The 22,013-nt window shown below is 49.4% G+C and overlaps 1 protein-coding gene across 3 annotated transcripts in view; it reads right to left on the bottom strand.

The window, feature by feature from the left end:
- CACNA2D3 (calcium voltage-gated channel auxiliary subunit alpha2delta 3) overlaps nt 1-21,244 on the bottom strand; it is an 833,176-nt gene extending 811,932 nt beyond the window's left edge. Inside the window, exons 1-2 of one of the 3 annotated variants that reach the window (XR_007191727.2) lie at nt 21,027-21,237; nt 20,289-20,370 (exon numbers count right to left, since the gene is read on the bottom strand). Coding sequence is in view for 2 of the 3 variants with exons in the window: in XM_057311802.1 (XP_057167785.1) it covers nt 20,289-20,370; nt 21,027-21,148 (204 nt within the window). In the remaining variant the exon portion in view is untranslated. Of the gene's footprint in view, nt 1-20,288; nt 20,371-21,026 lie in introns of all 3 variants that reach the window. The other 2 variants (XM_057311802.1, XM_057311801.1) reach the window with 2 other exon arrangements.
- Nucleotides 21,245-22,013: the final 769 nt, after the last annotated feature.

The following is a 22,013-nucleotide window of genomic DNA, read 5'->3' as shown; positions in this document are numbered from 1 at the left end:
TACCACTTCCTAGCCAAGTGACTTAGGGAAGGCTAATTAATAGTCTCTGTGCCTCAGGGTCTTCATTGGTTAAATAGAGATAATAATGGAGCAGCTTGCCCGCAGGGTTGTGGGAGGATTAAATGAGTTAATATGTATTAGGTGTTTTGAATGCTGTCAAGAGTATCAGTGTGTTGTCATCATCACCACCACATCACAAGGCTTCACTCTAGGAAGCCACAAGGAAAAAATGGAGGAAGACAAACAGTCCTCAGAAAGCCTGCGGAGCTGGGCAAGAGGACCCTCGCGATGACAAAACCGTAATTAGAAACCAAGTCAACTGTGATAAGCACAAGTGAGGTACAAATGGCCAACAAGGACAGAGATTGGAAAAGGCTGCCCGAAGGCAGCAGCAACGGAGGGTTCAGCACAGAGCCCCCCGCCCAGCAGGAGCTCGAGAGCTGATTGCTGAATTCAGAAACTAGGCTGTGAAGATCGAGGATTCAACAAGCAGCTCTAGGGACAAGGATGGGAGTTTGGGGCAGCGGAAGCAAGTAAAGCAAAGGCGAGAAGAAAGTGTAGATGAGTTTTTGGGACCCAGAACTCATGTCAGGAGCTAAAGCGTGGGCATACTTGGGGTGGTGAGGGTAAGGCTGGGCCAGGACGGGTGAGGAGGCATAGCAAAGGACCCAGGGCCCCTTCATCTACTTCTTATGTTAATTCCTGCCGGCCCGCGGGTCTCAGCTTTCACAAAGCCTCCTCTGACCCTGGGCCAGGGCAGGTCTTCAGGTCCCATGCTGTCACCGCAGGGAGACTTGCACATGGTAATTCTAATTCTTACCCTAATTCTTTGAGAAATGCCTGATTTCTGCACTAGACTATCATCTCCACGAAGGTACAGACTTTCTGATTTTTCTTGTCCTAGATCCCCAAAACCAGCACAATACCTGAGACAGAGTAACAAGATGCAAAAATGTCTGTTCTGTTGAATGATGAACGAACAAACGAATGAATGAATGAAATCATCAAATTCAGACTGTTTTCTTGTGCTCCTGCCAGGGACCAGCCATGGTCCAAGGCAGCCATGTGCTCTCGGGAGATGCTGTCCACCTCCTCCCTCCACGTGAAATGGAGAAATGGAGAAAAAACGTGTTATTGATGTATTTTGACATCCTGAACTAAAAGCTGCTACACAAGAAGGAAAGTATTAACAGCCATCATCTCTCCGATTTATACTGCACTATTCAAGGGCTGGATTCAAGGACTTTTCAAAAAAGAACAGAAAGTGACTCTCTCCACTCTTCAGCCCCTCTGCTGCTCTTTCTCTTCCTCTCTCAACCCAGAAGCCTTGCCCACAAAACAGATCTAAGAAAGAGAGTGCACAATGAAGCTTCCTGGCCCATCGCAATGGGAGTGTGCAGGGTTTGGGGGTGAGCTGAGAGGTTTAAATCACTTCTGCAATACACAAGAGAAAGATCACACACACACAGGGTAGACCAGGGCAGATCAGCGGGGAAAGCTTTCTCTTGCCAAGTCCTAGAAAAAGCACTTCGAATGGGGCCTCGCTGGGTCTAGGCTATTCCAACATCCTAGTGGGACTTGGATTTCAAAATGTAAGAGATTTTAAGAAGCTTTCTTCCTAAAGAGATAAAGGTTACCAGTCTGTCATTTTTCCCCAAAATGAAAACTAACCGAATAATTAGTTTCAACACAGCCATGAGGCCACCTCTAGGATGACCTAACTTCTTGGGATGCCATCTTGGAAAGTTTACGGGCACACACACACGTGAGCACACCCCCACACCCCTCACCTTCAGATAGAGGGGGACAAGCGGTGTTTCTTCTGCGAATTTAGGTGACACTAAACTAAGAGACAACAGCCCCTATTGGCTGAGGGTCGTAGCTGAGGACAGGACAGAGCTGGTGTGAATCTCTGATCTGTCTTTTATGATCGGCTGATCTCTCTGGGCCTCCGTTTTCTCAGCCTATCAAGTTCATTCATTGCCTGCACTCCTTTGTGTATTCCACAAACGGTTACCGATAGAGACTATCACGGGAACCAGAAAGAGAGCAATGAACAAGCCACAGGTCTTGCTCTGGAGAGTGAACGTCCTCTGGGTGAGGAAGTACCACTGACCCAGGGGGTGAGTGTATGACTCCAAGAAGGTAAGAATTACGATAATGGTTGCTGCCCTCCATCGAATTCCTGCAACTGCCAGACACTGAGCTCAATTCTGCAGTCGTGAGCTAATTTAAAAATCTTTACAACAGTCCAGTGAGATAGGAATCTCTTAAAGAAGAGGGAAACCTGAAATGAAGCGACTGCCCAAGGCCATAAACCATCCACAGGTCGCTTCGGGTGCTGTGACCTGAACCCTCAGCTCCACCACTTACATCGGGCCCAGTGTTTCTGGAACGTGCAAGTCCACTTTCCCGTGCTGCTCAAGTTACGCCTCAGCCTTCCCTCCCCCAAGAGACCCCAGCTCTTCTCTCCTGGCTCCAGCCTGAAAAGAACACAGCACACTTGTTGAATGAACGCTGGCTTTTTTTTTTTTTTAATTTGGCAGTTTAAAGCAATTAACGTCATTTACTCGGGCGTGTTATTAAGTCAACATTCAAGGGAGGGTGGATCAGGGGAAATGAATATACCAGGTTACATAAATGTCAATTTACTCACTGCCTAAAATATCACAGAACTTCATCATATGTCAAATATTTTAGTCCCTTTTATTTTTGCCTTTTATATCCAAAGATGACTCCACTCCCTGACACAACTCTCAGAATGAGTCTGTGGTACAAGAACGCTTGGGAAAATACATTGGCAAAAACGCAGAGGAGGATTTACCAGGATGGGATGTCATTTTGGCCTCCTCTGACATCGATGCCACTCTGTCACCCTTGGCCATTTGGCTAAGTCTGCCTCATCATCTACAAGAATCTGCACTGGTGTGACTCTGCCCCCACTGGACTCCAAGTACCCTGGTGCGGTCAGCAGCATCTCCGTACCCCCCTCTCTCCGCAGGCACCTGCTGTGGACAGAAGCAGGGCAACGTGTGTCGGCAGGATGTACGGACACTGGCACAACATGGACAGAGCACCACCCAACTCACGGTGCAGCATACTGGGAAACGAGGCGGGGTCTTCCCTCCTCTGGAAGCAGGCTGAGTCTCAGCACAGAGGGAACTTCAAGCTCTATCATGCACACGCCCAGGGAGAAGCAGCGAACTGCTCCAAGTCTGCAAACTCAGCAGTGTCAGAGCCAGAGGTAGGACCTGGACCTCAGACCTCCAGGCAGGGCCTTGCCCTCTCTAGCCTGGTCCAACCACATCACGTCCAAATAACCAAAAGGGGGGGAAAAAACAAAACTGGAAACCAAGCTCACTAGCTTCATGATCTTGGGCTCCGTTTTCTCATGTTGTACATGAGGACGAGGTACCACGCATGGGTCTCTTCATGCACTGGCTCATTCACCGAATACTCATGGAGCATCTCCTCGGGCCAGGTCCTGGCTGTGCCAAGAAGGAGACAGCATCATTCCTGGCCTCAGAAAGACAAGGAACACTTGGTCAGAGAAGGAGATGAGAAGACAAGTGAATGGCTGGCAGGTAAATAACAAAAACCAGATGCAGGGATGCTCTAAGAGCAGGAGACCAATATAACATAGATGGGCAAACTCCTTCTAAATTCCATTAAGTGTTAAGTAAAGTATCAGGTGTTTTGAAGACCACTGCTCGCCCTCTGCTTCCTAAACCTGCCTCTTCCACCCTCCTCCCCACCTCTCACATTTCCTCCCCATTGCTCCCCATCATGCCACCCACATATCGCCTCTAGCTGGGCTGCCCACATTGTAACACCTGCGACCAACTAGGTTGGCTTCAGGCAAGAGGAAGAAGCAAATACAAACACAGGTAAGAACAGGGTCACAGTCAGACAGCTCTGAGTTCAAGAACCAATGCCACCACTTATTACCTATGTGAACTTGGTTGAGTCACTTCACCTCCCTGAACCTAAGTGTCCTCATATACAAAATGGGCTCTCAAAGTACCTGTCTCATGGGATTGTTGAGATGGTGAAGTGAAATTTATACAGAGAGCTTAGCATTGCAACTGGCTGATTAATGTTATCTACCACTACCATTATTATTAAGGAAAACACAGCTTTAATCCCCAAATCAATGCTGCACCTCCCAGAATGAAAATGAACTAGCCTATAATTTACCCTGGTAACACTGAGGGCATTGTTCCTCTCTTAACATATTTACGACGTTGTAAAATCAATGTACTGGCCACAGCCAGCCTTCCAAAATGAACAGAAGGAGCAGAGTAGATTAGAAATGAGTAGAATAGAGTAGAATAAAATAGAATAAATAGAATAAGAGTCCAGTCGAATAGAATAGACCAGATTGCACTGCAGAGAAGAAAGCTAAGAAATGTTGCATGAAACTTGCATTGCACATGTGAAGCTGTATGCAACGGGTTGCATTGAACCGTGTATTTCTTACTTTGGGTCACGGTCAAAAAAGTATGAAAGCCGCTGACTTAGGAAAAATGCAGTTTTGTGCCCAACAGGCCCCTGGGGGAGCAATTCTTGTACCAGGGAGATTAGGAGCAGCCTTTTATGGGAAGCAGATGGCGTCTTTCATATTGATGTTCACCAAACAATTTTCTGTTAAAGGTCCCAGTAACCTATTTGGTAGGAAGAAAAGCCATCGGTGACAGGTCAACAAATTTCTCTCCATCTTACAAATTGGAGAATGGTCACTTCAACTCTGCTCAGTGATTTCTAAATAAACTGCTTCAACAATCAGACGTGCTCCTGGGTACCTTCTGACTTAAAAGATAAAATGCCTGCCTTGTTCCAAAGCCCCCACTTCTATTGCAGAGAAAATCTCCATCCATCCCATGCACACTGAGGAGGCTGGGTCTGGGGACTGAGCAGCCGCAGCCTCTGGCCCAGGACAGCACAGACCTCACACACTCACATCCTTAAGCAGATCACAGTGGGAAGACATGCACCTTTCCTCTCAGCGGGAAAGACAGGGAATGATTCGTTCTCTTTAGGGGAATCCAGAAGCCTTCCAGAGATACGAACAGTGTTTCTCCAAGCATGGTCCCTGGGCCACCGACGTCCGAATTACCTGTTAGAATGCAGGTTCCCGGGCCGTGGGCCAAGCTTACTGAGTCCGAATCTCCTGGGGTAGGACCCTGGAAGAATGCATTTTAATAAGCTCCCCAGGTGATACTTCAGCAGGCGGAAGTCTGACACCCTCAAGAGGCAGGGCTCAGCAGTCAGACAAGGGCAACGGGGTCAGTCGTGTGGACGGCGGGACTGGCGGGGGCTGAGGCACAGCTGCGTGACACAGCCTGACGTGCTCCGGGAGTGTGAGCCGTGTGCTGCCATTGAAGCATTCAGGGTGAGGATGCAAAGAGTGGCCACAGCAGCGAGGGGATTTTGGCACCCAACACAGCTCCACACGCCTCCCTGAGTGTTCAATGGGTGTGTGCTGAGGCAGGAAGGGAGTGAGGAAAGGAAGGAAGAAAACATTTCCAACATTTGGTCAAAAGCAAAAGGTTCTCGTAAGTCTGTTAAAACAGCTGAAGATTCTCCCAAGTCATGGTGTTCTACCCAAGATGAAGGAACTGGTCATGTGCTCCTCTACTGCGGGAAAGGAGAAGGTTGAGCCTCGGGTTTCCAGACAGGTTTCTCAATGTTAAAGAAACACTCTTGTAGACTAACTGTTCTGTCTCCTACGTCCTGCACTCGACGTAGATAGTGCTAATAAGGGGAATGTTCCCCACGACACATTGGGACAAAGTATCCTGGCTGTTAAAAACAGACACATTGGGATGCCCGGGTGGTGCAGTGGGTTAAGAGTCTGACTCTTGATTTCAGCTCAGGTCATGATCTCGGGGTCATGAAATCGAGTCCTGCGTCGGGCTCCTGGCCAGGTGTGGAGCCTGCTAAGATTCTCCCTCTCCCTCGGACTCTCTGCCCCTCCCCCAGCTCGTGCACGTGTGCTGGTGCGCGCTCTCTCGCTCCCTCTAAAATAAATTTAAAAATAAAATCTTTAAACACAGACACAGCGGGGAACATTTTCACCAGGTGAAGTTCAGGCTTCAATGTGGCTGGACTGGAAGAAAGGCTGCACAAAGCAGGCTTCCTATGGGGTCCTGAAGGGGGGCTCTGACAGGCACGGGGCTGTCTGGGGCTAGTGGCTGTCTCTCTCCATCCTCTAAGAAGCCCACGGTGGGACGTGGAGCCTCACTTCCCTCTGTAGTCTCGATGTCCTCATGAATGCATGAGCTGGCAATAAAAACACCAGTGTGCCAGGCCTGGCCTGTTCCTGATTCACTGTGGCACGGGACATGCCACCAGGCCTGAGCACCCACAGCTAGAGGGACTGGGTTCCCAAGATCTGCCACAGCTCGGCGTCCTCTCCCTCCCTGTGTAGTCAGACTCAGCAGGAACGTAGGAGGTGGGCATCAGATTATGGTCACTGTGAGCCCACAAAGCAAATTCCAGGGGTGCTCCCCAGAGCAAAGACCACCCGAGGAAGCCTCACAGCCTCGGCAGAGTGACATCCCAGCAGGAGCTGGACGCGGACTCCTCCGTAAGCCTCAAAATGCAATACTGGTGGGCCTGATACTAGGGATAGAGGGGCTGGAGCTAAACATCTTCTGGCAAAACTGCCCCCCCATTAAATCCACATAATTTAATTCCCACTTCCCAACCAGCTGTTCCCCTCATCTCAGAGGAGCTGGGCTTGGTGTGAGCTTTCCGCATCTCTGCAGGCCAGGCCTGGGGAAGAAAGCAGACAACTGCACCTGCAGGACACAAAAGCGAATGCAAATCACCCCGACTGGCTGTATGGCCTCCCGCAAGGTTTCCTCCTCCATGGAGGTGGGGGAACCAGCCAGGAGGGCTGCAGCCAGGACGCTGTCCAGGAGCAGGTGACATCGCCCCGTGGATGCTGCAGTTCCATGCGATGGACGACAGCGCCCGACTGCCCTCGATGCACACGGAGAAACCCATCCCGGGGATGTAAAGAATAAACATACAAATACAAAATAAAGCAAGCTGCACAGAGAAGGTGAAATCAAGCCCAGCAAACGCCGTGTAGCATCATGACGCCGGCAGGGCCTCGGAGAAGGTGAAAGGGATAGAAATTAAAATTCTCATTTCTCCCTGATGTCACTGGGAATGTGGCATCCGAGCACTTCATGGAATTAGCTGCAGCAGCCCCCTAATTGCCTTTGCCTAGTTGCCTCCCCCAGGTTGATGGTGGCGGCTGCGGCGGAGGACCCATCAGTCTCGCTTGGTGCTCCTCGTGCACCCGCGCGGCACTGCGGTGCTCCCGCCCGACACTGCAGTGCTCCCGCTGCAGCTGCCGGGCTCGGCGCTGCGGAGGTGCCGGGACCCCTCATCAGCCCGGCTGGGAGGCTTCTGGGGGGGACTCAGCCATGTGTTCGGGATGCTGCCGGGACGCTCCCCAGGGGCAAGGAGGGGGTCGCAGGCTGGAAGAAGTGAGGACCAGCTGGCTCGGATGTCTGGCAGTCCCTGCTGGCACCAAGAGGGTTGTGGGCGAGGGACCCGCCCGCAGGGCTTCGGAGCTGGATTGCTGCATCCAGGAGGCATTCATGCCTGATGCTGGGGATTCATAAAACCGAGTACTAGAGAGTAATTGGGGAAAGGGATGTGAAGGACCTAGTTCTTGGCCTGCACTCGATACCGTTTTTATTCTGATCACCAGCACGTGAGCACCAGAAAAAAGACTCGGCAAGGTTCTTCCTTTGTTTAATCTGTACATCCCAAAAACAACCCCTGAACCCCACCCAAAGATAGCTCTGTGCTACGTGCCAAAGGAGGATGCTCTCCCGTCAGAAAGAGCAAGGCTGTCCTTGAGGAATTTAAGGTCTAGTCACCTGCCTCCTTCTGGACACCACCACCACCCCCCCACAGAAAGAGATAATGGGTCCTCAGGATATCACGTATCCCCATGACTGCCAGGGGCATGAACAGATCTGCCAGACTCATTCCACTCAAAATAAAACTGACCCTAGTGGGTCCAAGGGCTGTGCCCTTCAAGCTAGCTGTCAATCAAGCAGAAAAACAGAACTGTGTTTCTTCCCTGAAAAAATAATAAATAAGCACCAACAAACACCCAGGGAAGAGAGACAAAGAATGAGCATATCAAAAACCAAGGAGCTGAAATTTACTGGGCATGAAGACTGTCATAGGCTGACACAGCTAATCCTCCCCATGACCCCATTTTACAGGTAAGGAACCTGAGGCCCAGAAGTGAATGAAGCTAAAGGACACACTGGGTCTCCAGCCAGATCCATCTTGGAGCACCAGGGTCCTCCCCAAGATCCTCCATTACCATAATGGGGAATACAAAAAGGGAAAGTGAACCAAATTCAATGAGATTCTCAGAAAGGCTTCTTAGGAGTCAGAACTGATGCGGAGAGGGCTGGCTGATCCTCAGAGGAATCAAAAGACAAGCAGCATTCTGTTATTATAATAAAAGAGAAAACTGTAGAAAGCTAGAAGGTTTACCGGGCCCTCCCCTCTTTGTTGCCCCCGTTTTAATTCTGCATTATGAAAGCAAATGACAATGCATCCAAATAAGACTAAGCATTCCAAAGGGGAAAGGATTAAGGATGAGGAAGAGGTGTCCACCAAGAGTCCCGATGAGCCAATAACAGGCTCAGACCACAGCGCGCTGGTCCGGGAAATACCCAGGTGCCCCAGCCCAGGCACCTGAACAGGACTCACAGGACCCAGGCTCCAAGCCTGCATTAGCCACTTAGAGCTGGGTAACCTGGGGCAAAGCTGCATTCTCTGTTTTGGTTTCTGTCTAAAATGGAGGGGATGACAGAACCGACCTCAGAAGCGGTTGTGAGGAATTAAAGAATACACATGAAACACACGGCACAACACACAGAGCACAGGCATCGTTGCAATTCCTGTCTAAGACGCCTTTGTGCAGTTCAGTGGTGGGCAGCTCTCATGGAGGTCTCCAAAGAAGGCCTCCAGGTGGCCTGATGCTAGCTCTCCCCCCAGCAGACGAACGGCTCTCTCCAGCAGCCAACGCACCCAGGATGTGGGAGCAGCTCCTGGGGATGACAACAGGAGCCCACCTTTTCTAAAAGCTTCCTGTGAGCCACTTATTGCCAAGCATCCTGTGTCCATCTTCTCGTTTGGACTTCTCAGCTCCACCCTAGAAGTTATTACTGCCATCGTGTCCATTTGGGAGACAGAAACCCTGAGGTTCCACGACTGACTTGTCAGGGTAGCACTGGATTCAAATCTGGATTAGCCTAACTCAGATCCCAACCTTCGCCTACACATTTCTGCCTTCCCAAGACCAACCGCCTCCCTTAAAAGTAAATTTTTAAAAATCAATCCTCTGATTTCTAAGTCTATATATTTTTCCTAACATTCATAGGGCATTTGTTTCATGTAAAAAAAAAAAAAAACTGAAAATCCTGCTATATAAGTAGAAAATCCAGCTGTGGCTCCATAATTCTGAAATTCCCCTCCTGGGAAATGTATATCGTTGGCTTTTTTCAAAAGATTAGCGAGCTGTGAGCCCTTTCCTGAGAGGATTACATCTTCTTTCAGGGTGACCAGATGACTCCTGATGCTCTGAAACACTCAGACTTGGCCACAGACCTTGGGATTTTAAAGTAGACCTCAGTTTTTATTTACAAAAGGAAACATCCCATGCATATTAAAACACACACACACACACACACACACACACACACACACACACCTTTTACTGGTTGTCAGACACCGATTCCATTAAACAGCGTCCTCTGTGCTAGTGTGCAAACGCACACCATTGTGACAGGGGCACACTCAAACCTCAGCACTGGCATCCAAGCAGCCAAAGACTGTCAGTGGGCAAAAACCTGTGCCCATTGAGCTGCTGGTACATGACGTGATCATGGTGTGTTAACAGAAATCTCGTGGATAATGGAAAGTGGTAGGAAGCTAAGAGTAAAGCTGTCTGTTATGACTCGTGGCCAAAGATTACCTACTTCCAATGGATTTACTGCCTCCCACACCTATTGTTCTTTTTACAATATTTTTCCGCCTCTGCCTCAACAAAGCACAATAGAAAAGGCATTACGGATGGTGCAGGTACAAAGAGCCAAAGCCCTGCCCGGTGTTTCTGACTCTCCCCTTGCTTTACAAATTACAGTACAACGTTATAGCAAGAACAAACTTGAATCCCCAAACTGCCCACCTTTACTGTATAAGGGACCAGATGAGAAGAATTCGGGAAAGAAAGCAAAAGAAATCCACCTCCTTGGGGACGTCATAAATGCTTTTGTTTGCAATCGTGCCTTTGTCACATTAAATGCATGTGCCATACACTGTCTTAATTTTATGAGCCCGTCGTGGGGTCCAAGTGACTAAAATTCCAGAAGTCTCTTCTGCTCTTCATCTGAAATGAAGTGGGACACTGTAAATGGGAGGGTAGCCAGAGAAGTAAGGCTTCCCATGTGCCACATATTGTTCTAAACTACTTCATATGGGTTCTATCACTTAATCCTCCCCAACGCCCCGTAACACGGGTGCTTTTATTAGCAGTTCTATTTTGCCGAGGAGCAAACCAAGGCCCAGGGAGGTAAAACTAGCGACTGGCAGAGCAGAATTCAACTCCAAGGCCCATGCTCTCTTTAAAAATCTCTCGTTAGCTGTGCATGCTCACTGTAATAGAAATCTAGATTTTTCTAAAACCAGACGCTTCGTTCCCTCCTGGGAGCCAAGAGTTAGCAGCTGTCAAGAAGGAAATGCAGGGTCAAGTTTACATCATGGGAAGGTCTAGACTCCAAGGAATTCCACAGGCCAATTACACCTTTCATTCCGTTTTAATGCAAAACACCAAAGTCTCAGGAAAAGATGTCAAGTCATTAAGCGTATGACACCACACTTGCCATATTTAGAGACCTGAGCAAACAGACGAAGAGCAGGTTTGACTTTTCAGGGAAAACACGAAGGGAAATGCTCCCCAATTGTTGCAGAACGGCTGAATCCTCTTGTCTTAACTGAGACAGCATCCTGCTTGGGGATCCCACAAGACTGTTCTCTTCCTTGGCAGCTCCTCCCTCCAGGCTAAGAAGAGGGGTTAAGGTGCCCGACACTGGCCCCTCTCCCCTGCCAGCCAGGGCCAGACCAGCCAACCCTGCCCACTCTCCCCTAGGAACCATTTTATGTCTCCGGCAGGCACAAGCCCACGCTGGAGGTTAGAGAGTCCTTCTTAGCCTCGTTACCGAAAGAGCGCACATCCTGATATCCCACCTGAGGACGCATGTCTGGGGGAAAGAAAGTGGTGAGGGCTCTGGCATCCCAACCTCCCCAGCCCTTCTCATCATCCTGCTGCGGTCCTGCAGACCCCACTGAAGCCTGTGCTCAGGTGGGATCAGCCCACACAGGTGGCCTGTGCTATAAAGGAAAATCCCAAGCTTGGGGAGTCGAAACAAACCAGTGTGAGTCCCAGCGCCACTACGAGGCCAGCTGCTCCACCTCCCTGAGCTGCGAGACCCACGTGTGAGAGGCAGGTAATGGAGGCGACCCCCAAAGGGGACCAAGGACCACGTCGGACGTCCTACGTGATCCACCTCCCTACAAAGAATGCTTGGCTCATACTAAACACTCGAAAGAAAAAAGTCCATTTCCTTCCTATCCAGCCTCACCAGCCATCTGTTTACCTAAGCTGGTTATGACCTTGGTGGATTTCAAGAAGCTGCCAGTACAGACTCTGACGTTCTGTAACATTCCGGGGCACAAACGGATCTTGGGCACTTTTCGGAACTACCTGGCCCGAGTGGAGCTACCACAGACTTGCAAGTTTACTTTCATTCCTCACTTCTTACTGACTTCCACTGCTGATTATAACGGCTTCACGCATAAACAATGCTCTTAAGTCATGCAGCTACAATAGCACCCCCCAGCATAACTTCAAAGTATCGGTGTCTATGTTTACCACCAACAGGGGTGGCCCGTGTCACTCCTTCGACATCGTCAAGGAGATCGGCAGAGGACTGCAGATGCTCCCCCGCCAACACGACAACAGAAGGTGCCAAGCTAGCTCTGGAGCAGAGGCAGGCAGCGCCAGTGGGAAGGGCCAAGGGACACAGGATGCCCTTCAGGGTCTCCTGAGACTTGGGGGCAGATGGCAGTCCCCATGCATCACTGCACCTCCCTGTCCTGACTGGAGGAAAGACCTCCCTGCCCAGCGAGGTGCCCCGTCTCCTGCTGGTCTCCAGGGCCACTCCCCTACCCCCACCCCAAAAGTCACTGGGAGAAGTCCAGCAGATGGGATTTTCATGGGAGGAAATGCCTGGAATGCTGTCCAAAAGGGCATCTGGATGAATGAGGGCCCGTGGCTGGCTCCTGGATGCACCCCCTCATCAGGGGAATCTCTGGGTGCCTGTACTCTCCTATGGCTCCAGCCACACTCGCAACACTGGGGCACACACAGCCACTCTGCAGCCTGACCTACCACCCCCACAGCAGGGCAGAGCCAGGGAGGAGGTAACGGGGAGCCCCTGATGCAGTTCTTCAAGCCTGATTCCTCGTGGGAGGGGTTCTTCTCCTGACCCTCAAGGTCAGGACAAGGGACAAGAGAGCTGACCTCAAGGAGATGAATGAATGGGCAAAGGCTATGTCCACACAGCCTCCTCCCGCTTGGGTCCACATGCTCCCTCCCGTCAGGTGCCTAGTGGGATCACCTACCAACACGCCAGCACCCAGCACTCACTCACCCATCCGTGCACGTGGCCATTTGCTCAGTCACACAGCTCTGTGCAGCCAGTGCCCACAGATGCTTGGTGCAGGTTACCGAAACACCTTCTATTTGTATCATGCAACCAGTAATGACCTCAGCAACTCCCTGGCGGGAGGCTTCCAGGTGCCAGGCACCATGCTAAGTGCTTTTTGTACTTTTTTTCATTTAATCCTCATCACAGCCTATAATGTAGAAGGTGTTGTTCTCCTTTCACATGCGAGGTTCAGAAATGTCAAACAACAAGACAACCCAGCTTGGAAATGGCAGGTCTGGGACTCCGATCCAAGTCCCTCTGACTCCACACGGTCTTCTCTGCTGTTAGCCCAGGCTTTCAGCTTCTGAAGTAACCTCTCAGCTGATACCTCATTTAATCCTCCCAAATACCCGTGAGCTAGAGAAACACAGGTATTAACCACATTTTTCTCAGACGGGAACTGAGGCCAAAAAAGGTCACATAGAGAGGAAGGGACATTGCTGCACATGGCCAGGGAAACAGACTCAGTCACCTTGGAAAGGCTGCTAAACTTCTGGGAGCCTCAACTTCCAGCTCTGTAAAATGGGGGTGAATGGTAGTCCCTGACTCATTGGGTTGTTGGGAGAATTTAATGAGATGGCATATATAAAATCCTTATCACAGTACCTGGGTTGCAGGAACGCAGAGTGACTGAGTGAACGCTACCTGTTTTTACTATGAGATTAAGCAATTTGCCCAAATCCACTCAGGAAATGTCTACAGAAAAGATAAAAAGACAGATGTCAGGGCTCCTAGGCCAGTGACCTCTCCTTTAACAACACTGCATCTCCAAAGATGTGCGGCTCTGAAAATGCTCCAAGCTCTCCCCCTATTCTGATGATGAACAAAGACGGGCAAAGGATGCCTCCTAGACTGACTGTGGCCTGAACGTTCAATTAGACTGAGAGGACGAGCCACCCAGCAGGGGAAAGAGAAAGCCGAAATGAAGACGGCCTGTCCCGTAGGGGACTTCACCCGGGACCCAACAGGCCCTGTGCTTTAATGCTTTGCTGTCATCATCTTTAAATTCTTCGTGATTTTTGAACAAAGAGTCCCACATTTTCCTCACTCATTGGCCCCTGCAAAATTGTGTAACTGGCCCTGGTCTCAGTAGATCCGCAGCTTCCCTGCCTACACGATCTCAGGTGCCAGATGGACTGGTCCTGTCCCAGCAGACCTGGTTGGGTCCCTCCAGCCATGCTCTCTAGCAGCCCAAGAGGACAAGAACGGTCCTCTCCATCAGCAGGCAGCATCTGGCACATTCTGTGACGAGCAGCATCTGCTTTTATGGGCGTACGCACGCAGCACGAAGTTAATAAGTATAATGGTAACAACATAAGTGAGCCCCGAATATCAACTGGCAGTTGCTTCACCTAAAATGGATAACCAGGTCTGCTCTGTGAACCCATAGCCATTTACGGCCCTGCCCAGCTTGCCTATCCAGATCATTTACATGGATAACAGCTCTTTTAACCTTGGGAGGGTACTGTTTGCCAATATCAGGTGCCAAGATAAACACTCTGAAGTGCACAAAGTGAAGAAATAGCCATCTATTTCTTGTCAAGAGAGAATGCTCTCCTTCCCAATATGGCCTTGAAATGCCCATTAATAGTTTGGCTTCTGAGTTATTTTCATAATCTTGATTTGAGGTCACCAGGAAGCTATGCAACATACGAATTTAATACACCTTATAAATTTAATGCCTTATTTAAACAGCCTTGGAATGAACACCCAATGAGTGTTGTTCAAAGCAAATGGAAATTGAAATGTTTACCATTTATTGAAAACACACTGGACTCTTTTCAAAGTTGTATCAGTAAAATAACTTTCTTCTGAAAAGCAGACGTGCTGGCTACGCACAGAGAAATCCCCTAAAAACACACGAGCTATGCAGATGCCTCATCTGTCGAGTGTGAGTTGTGGTCCAGGCAGAGGACTGTGTCACAGAGGGGTCTTTGAGCCTGGCTTGACATTTCAGGAACAACCACCTCCATCTGCTGGTCACTAAATACTCAGGAAAATCAAAGGGAATCAGGCAGCCCTCCTCTTCCTCTATAGCATTTCCTTCCCTTGAAGGAGCAGCTAACTTTTGTTTAATGGACCAAAGAGGGCTGATAAAGATTCTGTCAATGTTTCCAGAAGCCTGACATGAGGAACTTTTTCTCTTTCTGAATGATACACAACAGCACAACTGTAGTCACCTGACATAAAACATAGGCCATTATGTCTCTTGTATAAAAACTGCATTAAAAGGCTCTCATATGCTAATTCATAGGCTGGCATTTACAACATCTATTTCATTTTGTCTCAGTCTCAGCCATAGCAAACCTCCCAGTCAGATCACAGTGTCCCAGGGAACACGGAATCTGCTCAAAGTCTCTGTCTAGAAGATGCTCTGGGTCTCGGCGAAGGAGGCATTTTCAATAAGCACCGGACTGCAGAAGATGGGGGACCCCTGGCAGACGTGAAACTGGATAAAGAAAAAGCCCATTTGTGGGCATCTATGATGGTAAATCTGGATGAATGACAGACTGGACACAAAAGATCCTGGTGAGAACATCCACTTCTTTAAGGAAGGCCAGCACACCGAGTCATATATTGATCGACGTAAGTGTGAGCACCACCACCAACCGAGGGTCCATCAAAGACCGAAAAGGGGCTCATATCTCAAACTTGCACTCCGTGAATATGCGCTTCGAGCTGCAGGACAATTGAACACCCGGTGGGGCCACAGGTGCTTGGGATAATGATGCCACGTTTCTTTCACTTTTGTTCGTCCTCGTACCGGCTAGATCTTCATCGCGAAATGGAAACGTTAATTGTGCTTGCACATGCCTGACAGATTTCATAATTATTAGGTGATTTGGTACTCGTGTGTTTGCCTAAAAGCACACTGGTATTAGAGTAAGATAAAACACAAAATGAAATAAAAAGCTAGCATGAGATCACCATAGTAATTAATCAAAATTATAACCACATTGAAATAAAAACCTGAGTTTGCCTCCGACAAGAAAACGTCTATATTTTCATTTCCCTTAATTTTGACTAGCATCTGTAAATCTAGCAACAGAGGCTGCAGCAGCTCCTAATGAGAGAAAAAGCAAAGCAGAAATGTAGGTAGCAGCCAAGAAATTTTGAGAGAAAGAAAAAGAAATGAACAAAAGGAGCTCAGACAAAAATTTAGCAAAGCCATACGAAAAGAACTTTATCTGGTCGGCAAAGGACCATGTGTGAGTTGATAAATGCAGTGAGATGGATACATGTGTGGGTAAGACGCATCACTGAATTCCAACTGGTTCGCCCTGTCCTGCTAATGCGCTGGTGATTGCGATAATGAGACCAATAAACTGTCCTGAAACACTGGAAACTGTCATTTCTGAGATTTCAGGATTTTTAAAATAATCTGCCAGAGAAAAGTCCAGTAATTGAAGTGGTGCGGTGAATTAAAGCATTGGCCATTGGTGGTGTAGGTTGAATGCATTAATCTTGCAGAATGACAAATAACCGTGTTTACTCAACAAAAATGTTCAGCAAAGTAGCGCCTCCCCTAGAAAAGCATTCTGTAGAGCGGCAGGCTTCCTACGGGCAGCACGGCACTGCGACCCAATGCCTGATAAGTGAATACTCCTATTTAATTATTTAAAAGTCCATCGATTTCCACATTGATGAAAAGTCATAATTATCAAAATGGGTTAAAGAACCAACCTTTTACTTTGCTGACTCTGTCTCGTGGAAAGAGGCATCACGTTTATGTATTAAAGTCGCCCTCTCAATAAATAGTTGATAATGCAAAAACCTGGTCGTGCCTTCCAAGAAGTGCCTGTTTGGTAAGTGCTGCACGAGGCACCCAAGGTAAGTGTCCATTGTTTTCCTCGCATTAATGACAGAGACCCACAGTACCTGTATTTCCGCTGTACATTTATCATCCCGATTCTGGAAAACGTAATTGGAACCCTTCATCCCCATAAACACAGCAGTCTCGGAATGCGGTACCGAATAGAATGAAAACCCCAGCTTCTTCCAAATGCTTCCTAAGGAGGATGGAAATGAGAATCACGCCACTTTAATACCTTGTATTGTGGGTGTGCGGGGCGTGGAGCCCATGAGTTTAACAGCCTAGGTTACCGGACCTACTGGAATGCTGGGCACTGAATCCCAAAAGAGAGAGGTAATAAAATTGTGCCTCCCCAAAAGAACCCAAACAATGTGCCTTCTCTGGGGAAAATGAAGCAAGATAGAGGCAGCTGAATACTGGCATGAATATGTCAAATACGAAAGTTAATTAAAAGTTGAAGCCAATTGAAACCTCTGCCGGATCCGCCAGCTAAGGGAGACGAGACACAGACACAGAGCCGCTCGCCAGCACTTCCCTTTCGGGGGCCGTTGTTCTGTAACAACTGTAACAACCTCTCAAGATTCACTCTGAGTCCAACATACAAGTCTCAGGTTCTTCCGCACCATCCTGAAAGCACACCACTTTGCTACAACACGATGACAGCATTCTACAAACTCAAAAATATACTCTCTTAAAGAAACTAATAGGTTGCTATTCCTGTGCTCAGCAAAGACAAAAAGAAAAAAAAAAAAATAGGGAAAGTCTGGCAGAGAATATCCCTAACATAGTATCATAAGCTTAAGTAGTGAAAGCCGTGGTATCAAACACAGAAACAATTGGGGAAATACTCTCCTTTTTGAAGCCATGACAATGAGGTACATTGTTAAACACTTGTATTTATGTTGATGAAGTCAGCGATAATTCTACTAGCTCAAATTATATTATCTAATAAAAAACCTTACCAAAATGGCAGTTTTCCCAGTCTCCAAACACCTTAAAATAAATGGCCAATTGTTATTTAACTTATATTCTCAATAGCTGTTTTGTAAAGTTTTGCCTTAGTGCAGAAATGACTAAACCCCCTTTCTAAAAATGAACATACTACATTAATTCACAACATGAAGTGTCAACTAGAGAAACCACATCGAGTATGTAAAATTATACAGTGGTATGCAGTTTGCCTACTTCACTGAAAATCAAATTTAAATGTCCATGCCTTAAAAGTGTAATTACAGTCTGTTATGCAACATGGTATTGTCACCTTTGAGTCCCCTTAACACAGTGTTAACTTCATTTTTCAGCCAAGTTTTTTTTTAAACTCGTTTTCAGAGTATCTGAATTGTAAAGGACGCGGTGATGTGACGGAAGGATGCACAGAGTTTTGACTTAGGGGAGTATTTCTTCGTGCAAATGGCCAGAAACTTGAAAATAAGCAAGAGAAAGGCAACTGTCTCCTTGCTTTTCCAAATGCCTCCCACTCTGAGCACCTTAGATCTTTTCTTAAAGTTCCTTGTACCCTGAACTGTCTAAACCGATGTTCTTTGTTTTAAAAAATGCCATTATATTTGGAGGCAGTGGACCAAGATGGCCAAAAGGTACCTGCAAAAGTATTCCCCAAGTTGCCTGACATGCCTGGCCCATCATTCAGGGAAGTCCTTGCCTATCAAGCCAAAGCCATAGGTACCTCAGGACTCGATGGCAGATGCCTGCCTTCGAAATGCAAGAAGAACAGGTATCCACCCCGGAACCTAACGCCAAGCAACACCCCACCTTCCCCTTGCATCAGATTACAAAATGCCAGGCAACAGCAAGGAATGACAACAAAGCCATAAACAGCTGGAAATAATTACACAATTGTCAAGCTGCAAACATGACAAAAGCAAAGCTAGGCTTGTGAATTCAATATCAGAAAGGATGCTGATGAGAAGGTAAGAGAGGCATGTTAGCTGTTTCCAATTTGCCATCATAGAGTAGCCAATCATATGGCTGGTGGGGTTTTGTGCCGTGTGTGTATGTGTGTACGAGCGTGTGTGCTAACTTCAGACAGAAGGAAAAAGCCTATCTTCTGTGCTCCTGCAAAATGTGAGATAAAAGATATGTAAGCACAACCAAAAAACATCCACGGGCTCTGAAGGGATACTTTCAGAGTTGCTACAACTAAACTACAACATGCAGATGAAAAATATTTCTTTAAAGTTACACAAAATGTGCTCTTCTTTAAAAGCGTAAGGAAAATACACACGCTATGCAATACAGGCAGCAGCAACAGTCCCAAACTCTTCACGGCAAAATGCCAAAGCAGGATACAGACTGGTCCAGATTCAAAAAACACTAGCGGGAGAGGCAATTCCCATAAACTGACAGGTGGGTCGCAGGTATGTAAATTATCATTTTCCATAAAGGCACATTGCAGCCTCAAGTTTTTATCAACTGCCATCAGTCAGGGAACTTCTTCCCCAAATAACGGAGTTGAGCAAACAGTCTTCCCACAGTTTCAAAGAATATGGCTATTGGCAATTTTTAAGAATAACTTCCCTCATTCCATTGTGGGCTGATGCCTTATTACGATATTTGGATCTCATGTGACAAACTGTTTCATATAATGTCCCCAAAAACTCTACTCTCTGAAGTGGAATGCCATAAATAAAATACGTACTTGGTTACCAGGCAGCACGCATAACACATATGTTACATTGGCCCAAAAAGCACATTTAAAAATGCTGAAAAGTTAACTTGACAATTTAATCTGTTTGTACGCATTTTCAGAGAATTATCCCCTAAAGGCCAATTTTATTTTCTATCTTTGAGAGAATACTTGGATTGATCCTGTTGATTTGTTAACTTGAAATCCTTTGAACCCCTGTAATCTCTCCTCCCCACCCTATTTTTCTTTTTTTTTTTTTCTTGCAGGGGAGGGCAAAGGACCATACATCTCACAAGGTAATTTTAAGCATAATGCTGCCTGTTTGAATTAAAATTGATGCAGCTTTTGATAAAAGCCTAATAATCAATTCTCCATTCTCATTACTCTCCAGAATTATATGGACGCAGACCAATTTCTGAAGTTTGCGGACTACTCTCATAGGTTATTACCCGGCAGTGCAGCTGAGTGGAAAGATAACCACATTCATTCTCCTTATCTGTAATGATGTAATGCATCCCAGCCCTGGGTCTAGCTGATTGGGGAATAATGGGATTGTACAACCGCAGGGATGACAAACAATAGTGCAACGTCTTTCTCGGATACGCTGAACCCCAGTCTCCAATGCAGGCAAGGTGACAGACATCCTAAAACAGGCACTGAGGCTGCCCCTTGGATGAAGTTCGCATTTTTTGGCCAGAGAAGCATCTGCTCTCACACAGCAACAGCAATACCGACACTGGAAGGAGAGCCGTGCAAACACACTCAGTTTCCGAGCCCAGCCAGGACAGTGCCAGGGAGGATCCTGCTTTTCTTTGTGTTTAGAATCAAGTGTCATCTAAAAATAACCAGTTGGTAGGGAGAAATCATTGCACAGTCCACTGCCAAGAAACGAAGGGATCAGAGACACCTCTGATAACTGATGCTGCTCGGGGTTCACGTTTGTTTGGAAAACTAAATCTGCCTCCATTTTCTGTGCTGGAAAAATCATCGCTTCCTGCCACCACAGAAACCTTACCTTTTGCAGAAGCTGGGAGCCGGAGTATTTAGCAGCAATGGATTTTATCTCCCCACCAAAAGCGGAGGCCCAGAGCTTCACCCTGCAGGGGAAAGGGCACAGGAACAAATGTAACACCCGTGTCACAGTCAACACGCACGCACACACGGTGCTGTGGCGGAACGAGCTGGGCGATATAACATGGGGGGGGGGGTAGAAAAAGCGCCTGGGTAGAAACTGCCAGCACCAAACTGCAGAGCGCAACGCGGGAGGGGACCCCAGGGGGGGTCACATAGTTCAAAATGCGCTAAGTCTCCCAAGCTCTCTAAAAAGATCACCGGGTTTTATGTGAATAATTGTCTGAGAACTTAACCACCCAAACTGGGCATCACCTGGCAAATACTAGTCGGAAGAAGCCCACCCATCCCCCCTCCCCAAAAAGAAGTGAGATGGCAAGACAGCAAAGAGGGAGTAAATAAACGGGCCCGCGGAAGTTGGATTCGGTAAACAGGCTTCAAAGTTGGAGCTGTCACTTGAGGTGAACCTCTCCAGGTCTCCCTCGCCGACCCGAGCGAGGGGGCAAGAGCATCCCACCCCAGCCTCGCCGCCCCACGCCCGTCCTGGAAGGCAGGTGCGAGAGGCGAGGCCGACGCCCGCGGCAGGTCCTGCCGGGCCGCACCTGCAGGCGCCCAAACTTGGGCAAGGCGGGTCGCGGGCGGCCGGGTCCCCTCCCCGGGCGGCGCAGGAGCCGGCACTTACACGGAGAGCGGGATCTGCTGCTCCGAGCGCACCACGGCCCCCAGCGCTGCGTAGAGAAGCGCGGCGGCTAGGAGCGCCGAGGCCCCCCGGGACGCGCGCCGCTGCAAGCCCGGCCCGGCCATGCTGGGCTCCTTCCGACGCGCCGGCGGCGGCGGCTACGGGAGCGGCCGCGGGGAGCTGCGCCGAGCGGGCGGTGGGCGAGCGCGCTGGGCTGCCTGCTCCGCGCCGCCCCGCCTGCCTCTCGCGCGCCGGGCTCACTTGGGGAGCAGAAAAAGGAGCGGGGGGGTGGGGGAGGGCGGGGAGGAGGAGGGAGGGAAGGGAAGGAGGGGAGAGGGAGGCAGGCGGGGGAGGAGGGGAGGGAGCCGCGCCTCTCGCACGGCGGCCGCCCAGCCCCGCCTCGGCGGCCCCGGGGAGTCCGGCGGGCCCCGGCGGGAGGGCGGGAGGCGCCGCGCGGGCGGGGACTCGCAAACTCCAGTGTCCTTGGCGGCGGCGGAGCGCGCCCTGCCCCGCCCGGCCACTGCGGCCGGCGAGTTCTTTACAACTCCGCAGTCCGCCGCCGCGGGCGCGACTCTCGGGCTGCCCCGCGCGGTCCCCCGACCCCGGCGGCCCGGGCTGCTGGGGGGAAGAGGGGGAGGAGCGGGGACGCACGCCGGCGGCCGGGTCTGGGGCGGCGGGGTCGGGTGCTGCAGAGCCTTAGAGGATTCTCCGGAGGGAAGGGGCAGGCGGAGAGGCAAAAGTCTGAGGAAGGAGCCGGGGCTCGCGGCGGCGGCCGGGGTCGCCCGCGGCGGAGTAGGGCGGGGACGGGACCGGGGGCTCCGCGGGTCCCAGCGAGGGCACTGCTGCGTGGCCGCCCGCGGCTTCTCCTCGGGCCGCGGCGCCTCACAAGGGGAGGGTGCGGAGGGCGGCGCTGGCGCGCGAGCGCGGGGCTCGGGCTCCGGCCGCCGCGGGGCCGCCCCTGAAGCGCCCGGAGCCCGGCCGGAGCTTCCG

Source organism: Ursus arctos, unplaced genomic scaffold (assembly GCF_023065955.2).
Source record: "Ursus arctos isolate Adak ecotype North America unplaced genomic scaffold, UrsArc2.0 scaffold_14, whole genome shotgun sequence".
Taxonomy (NCBI): domain Eukaryota; kingdom Metazoa; phylum Chordata; class Mammalia; order Carnivora; family Ursidae; genus Ursus; species Ursus arctos.
Note: the sequence above shows the minus strand (reverse complement) of the source record. Positions and strands in the feature narration are given on the sequence as shown.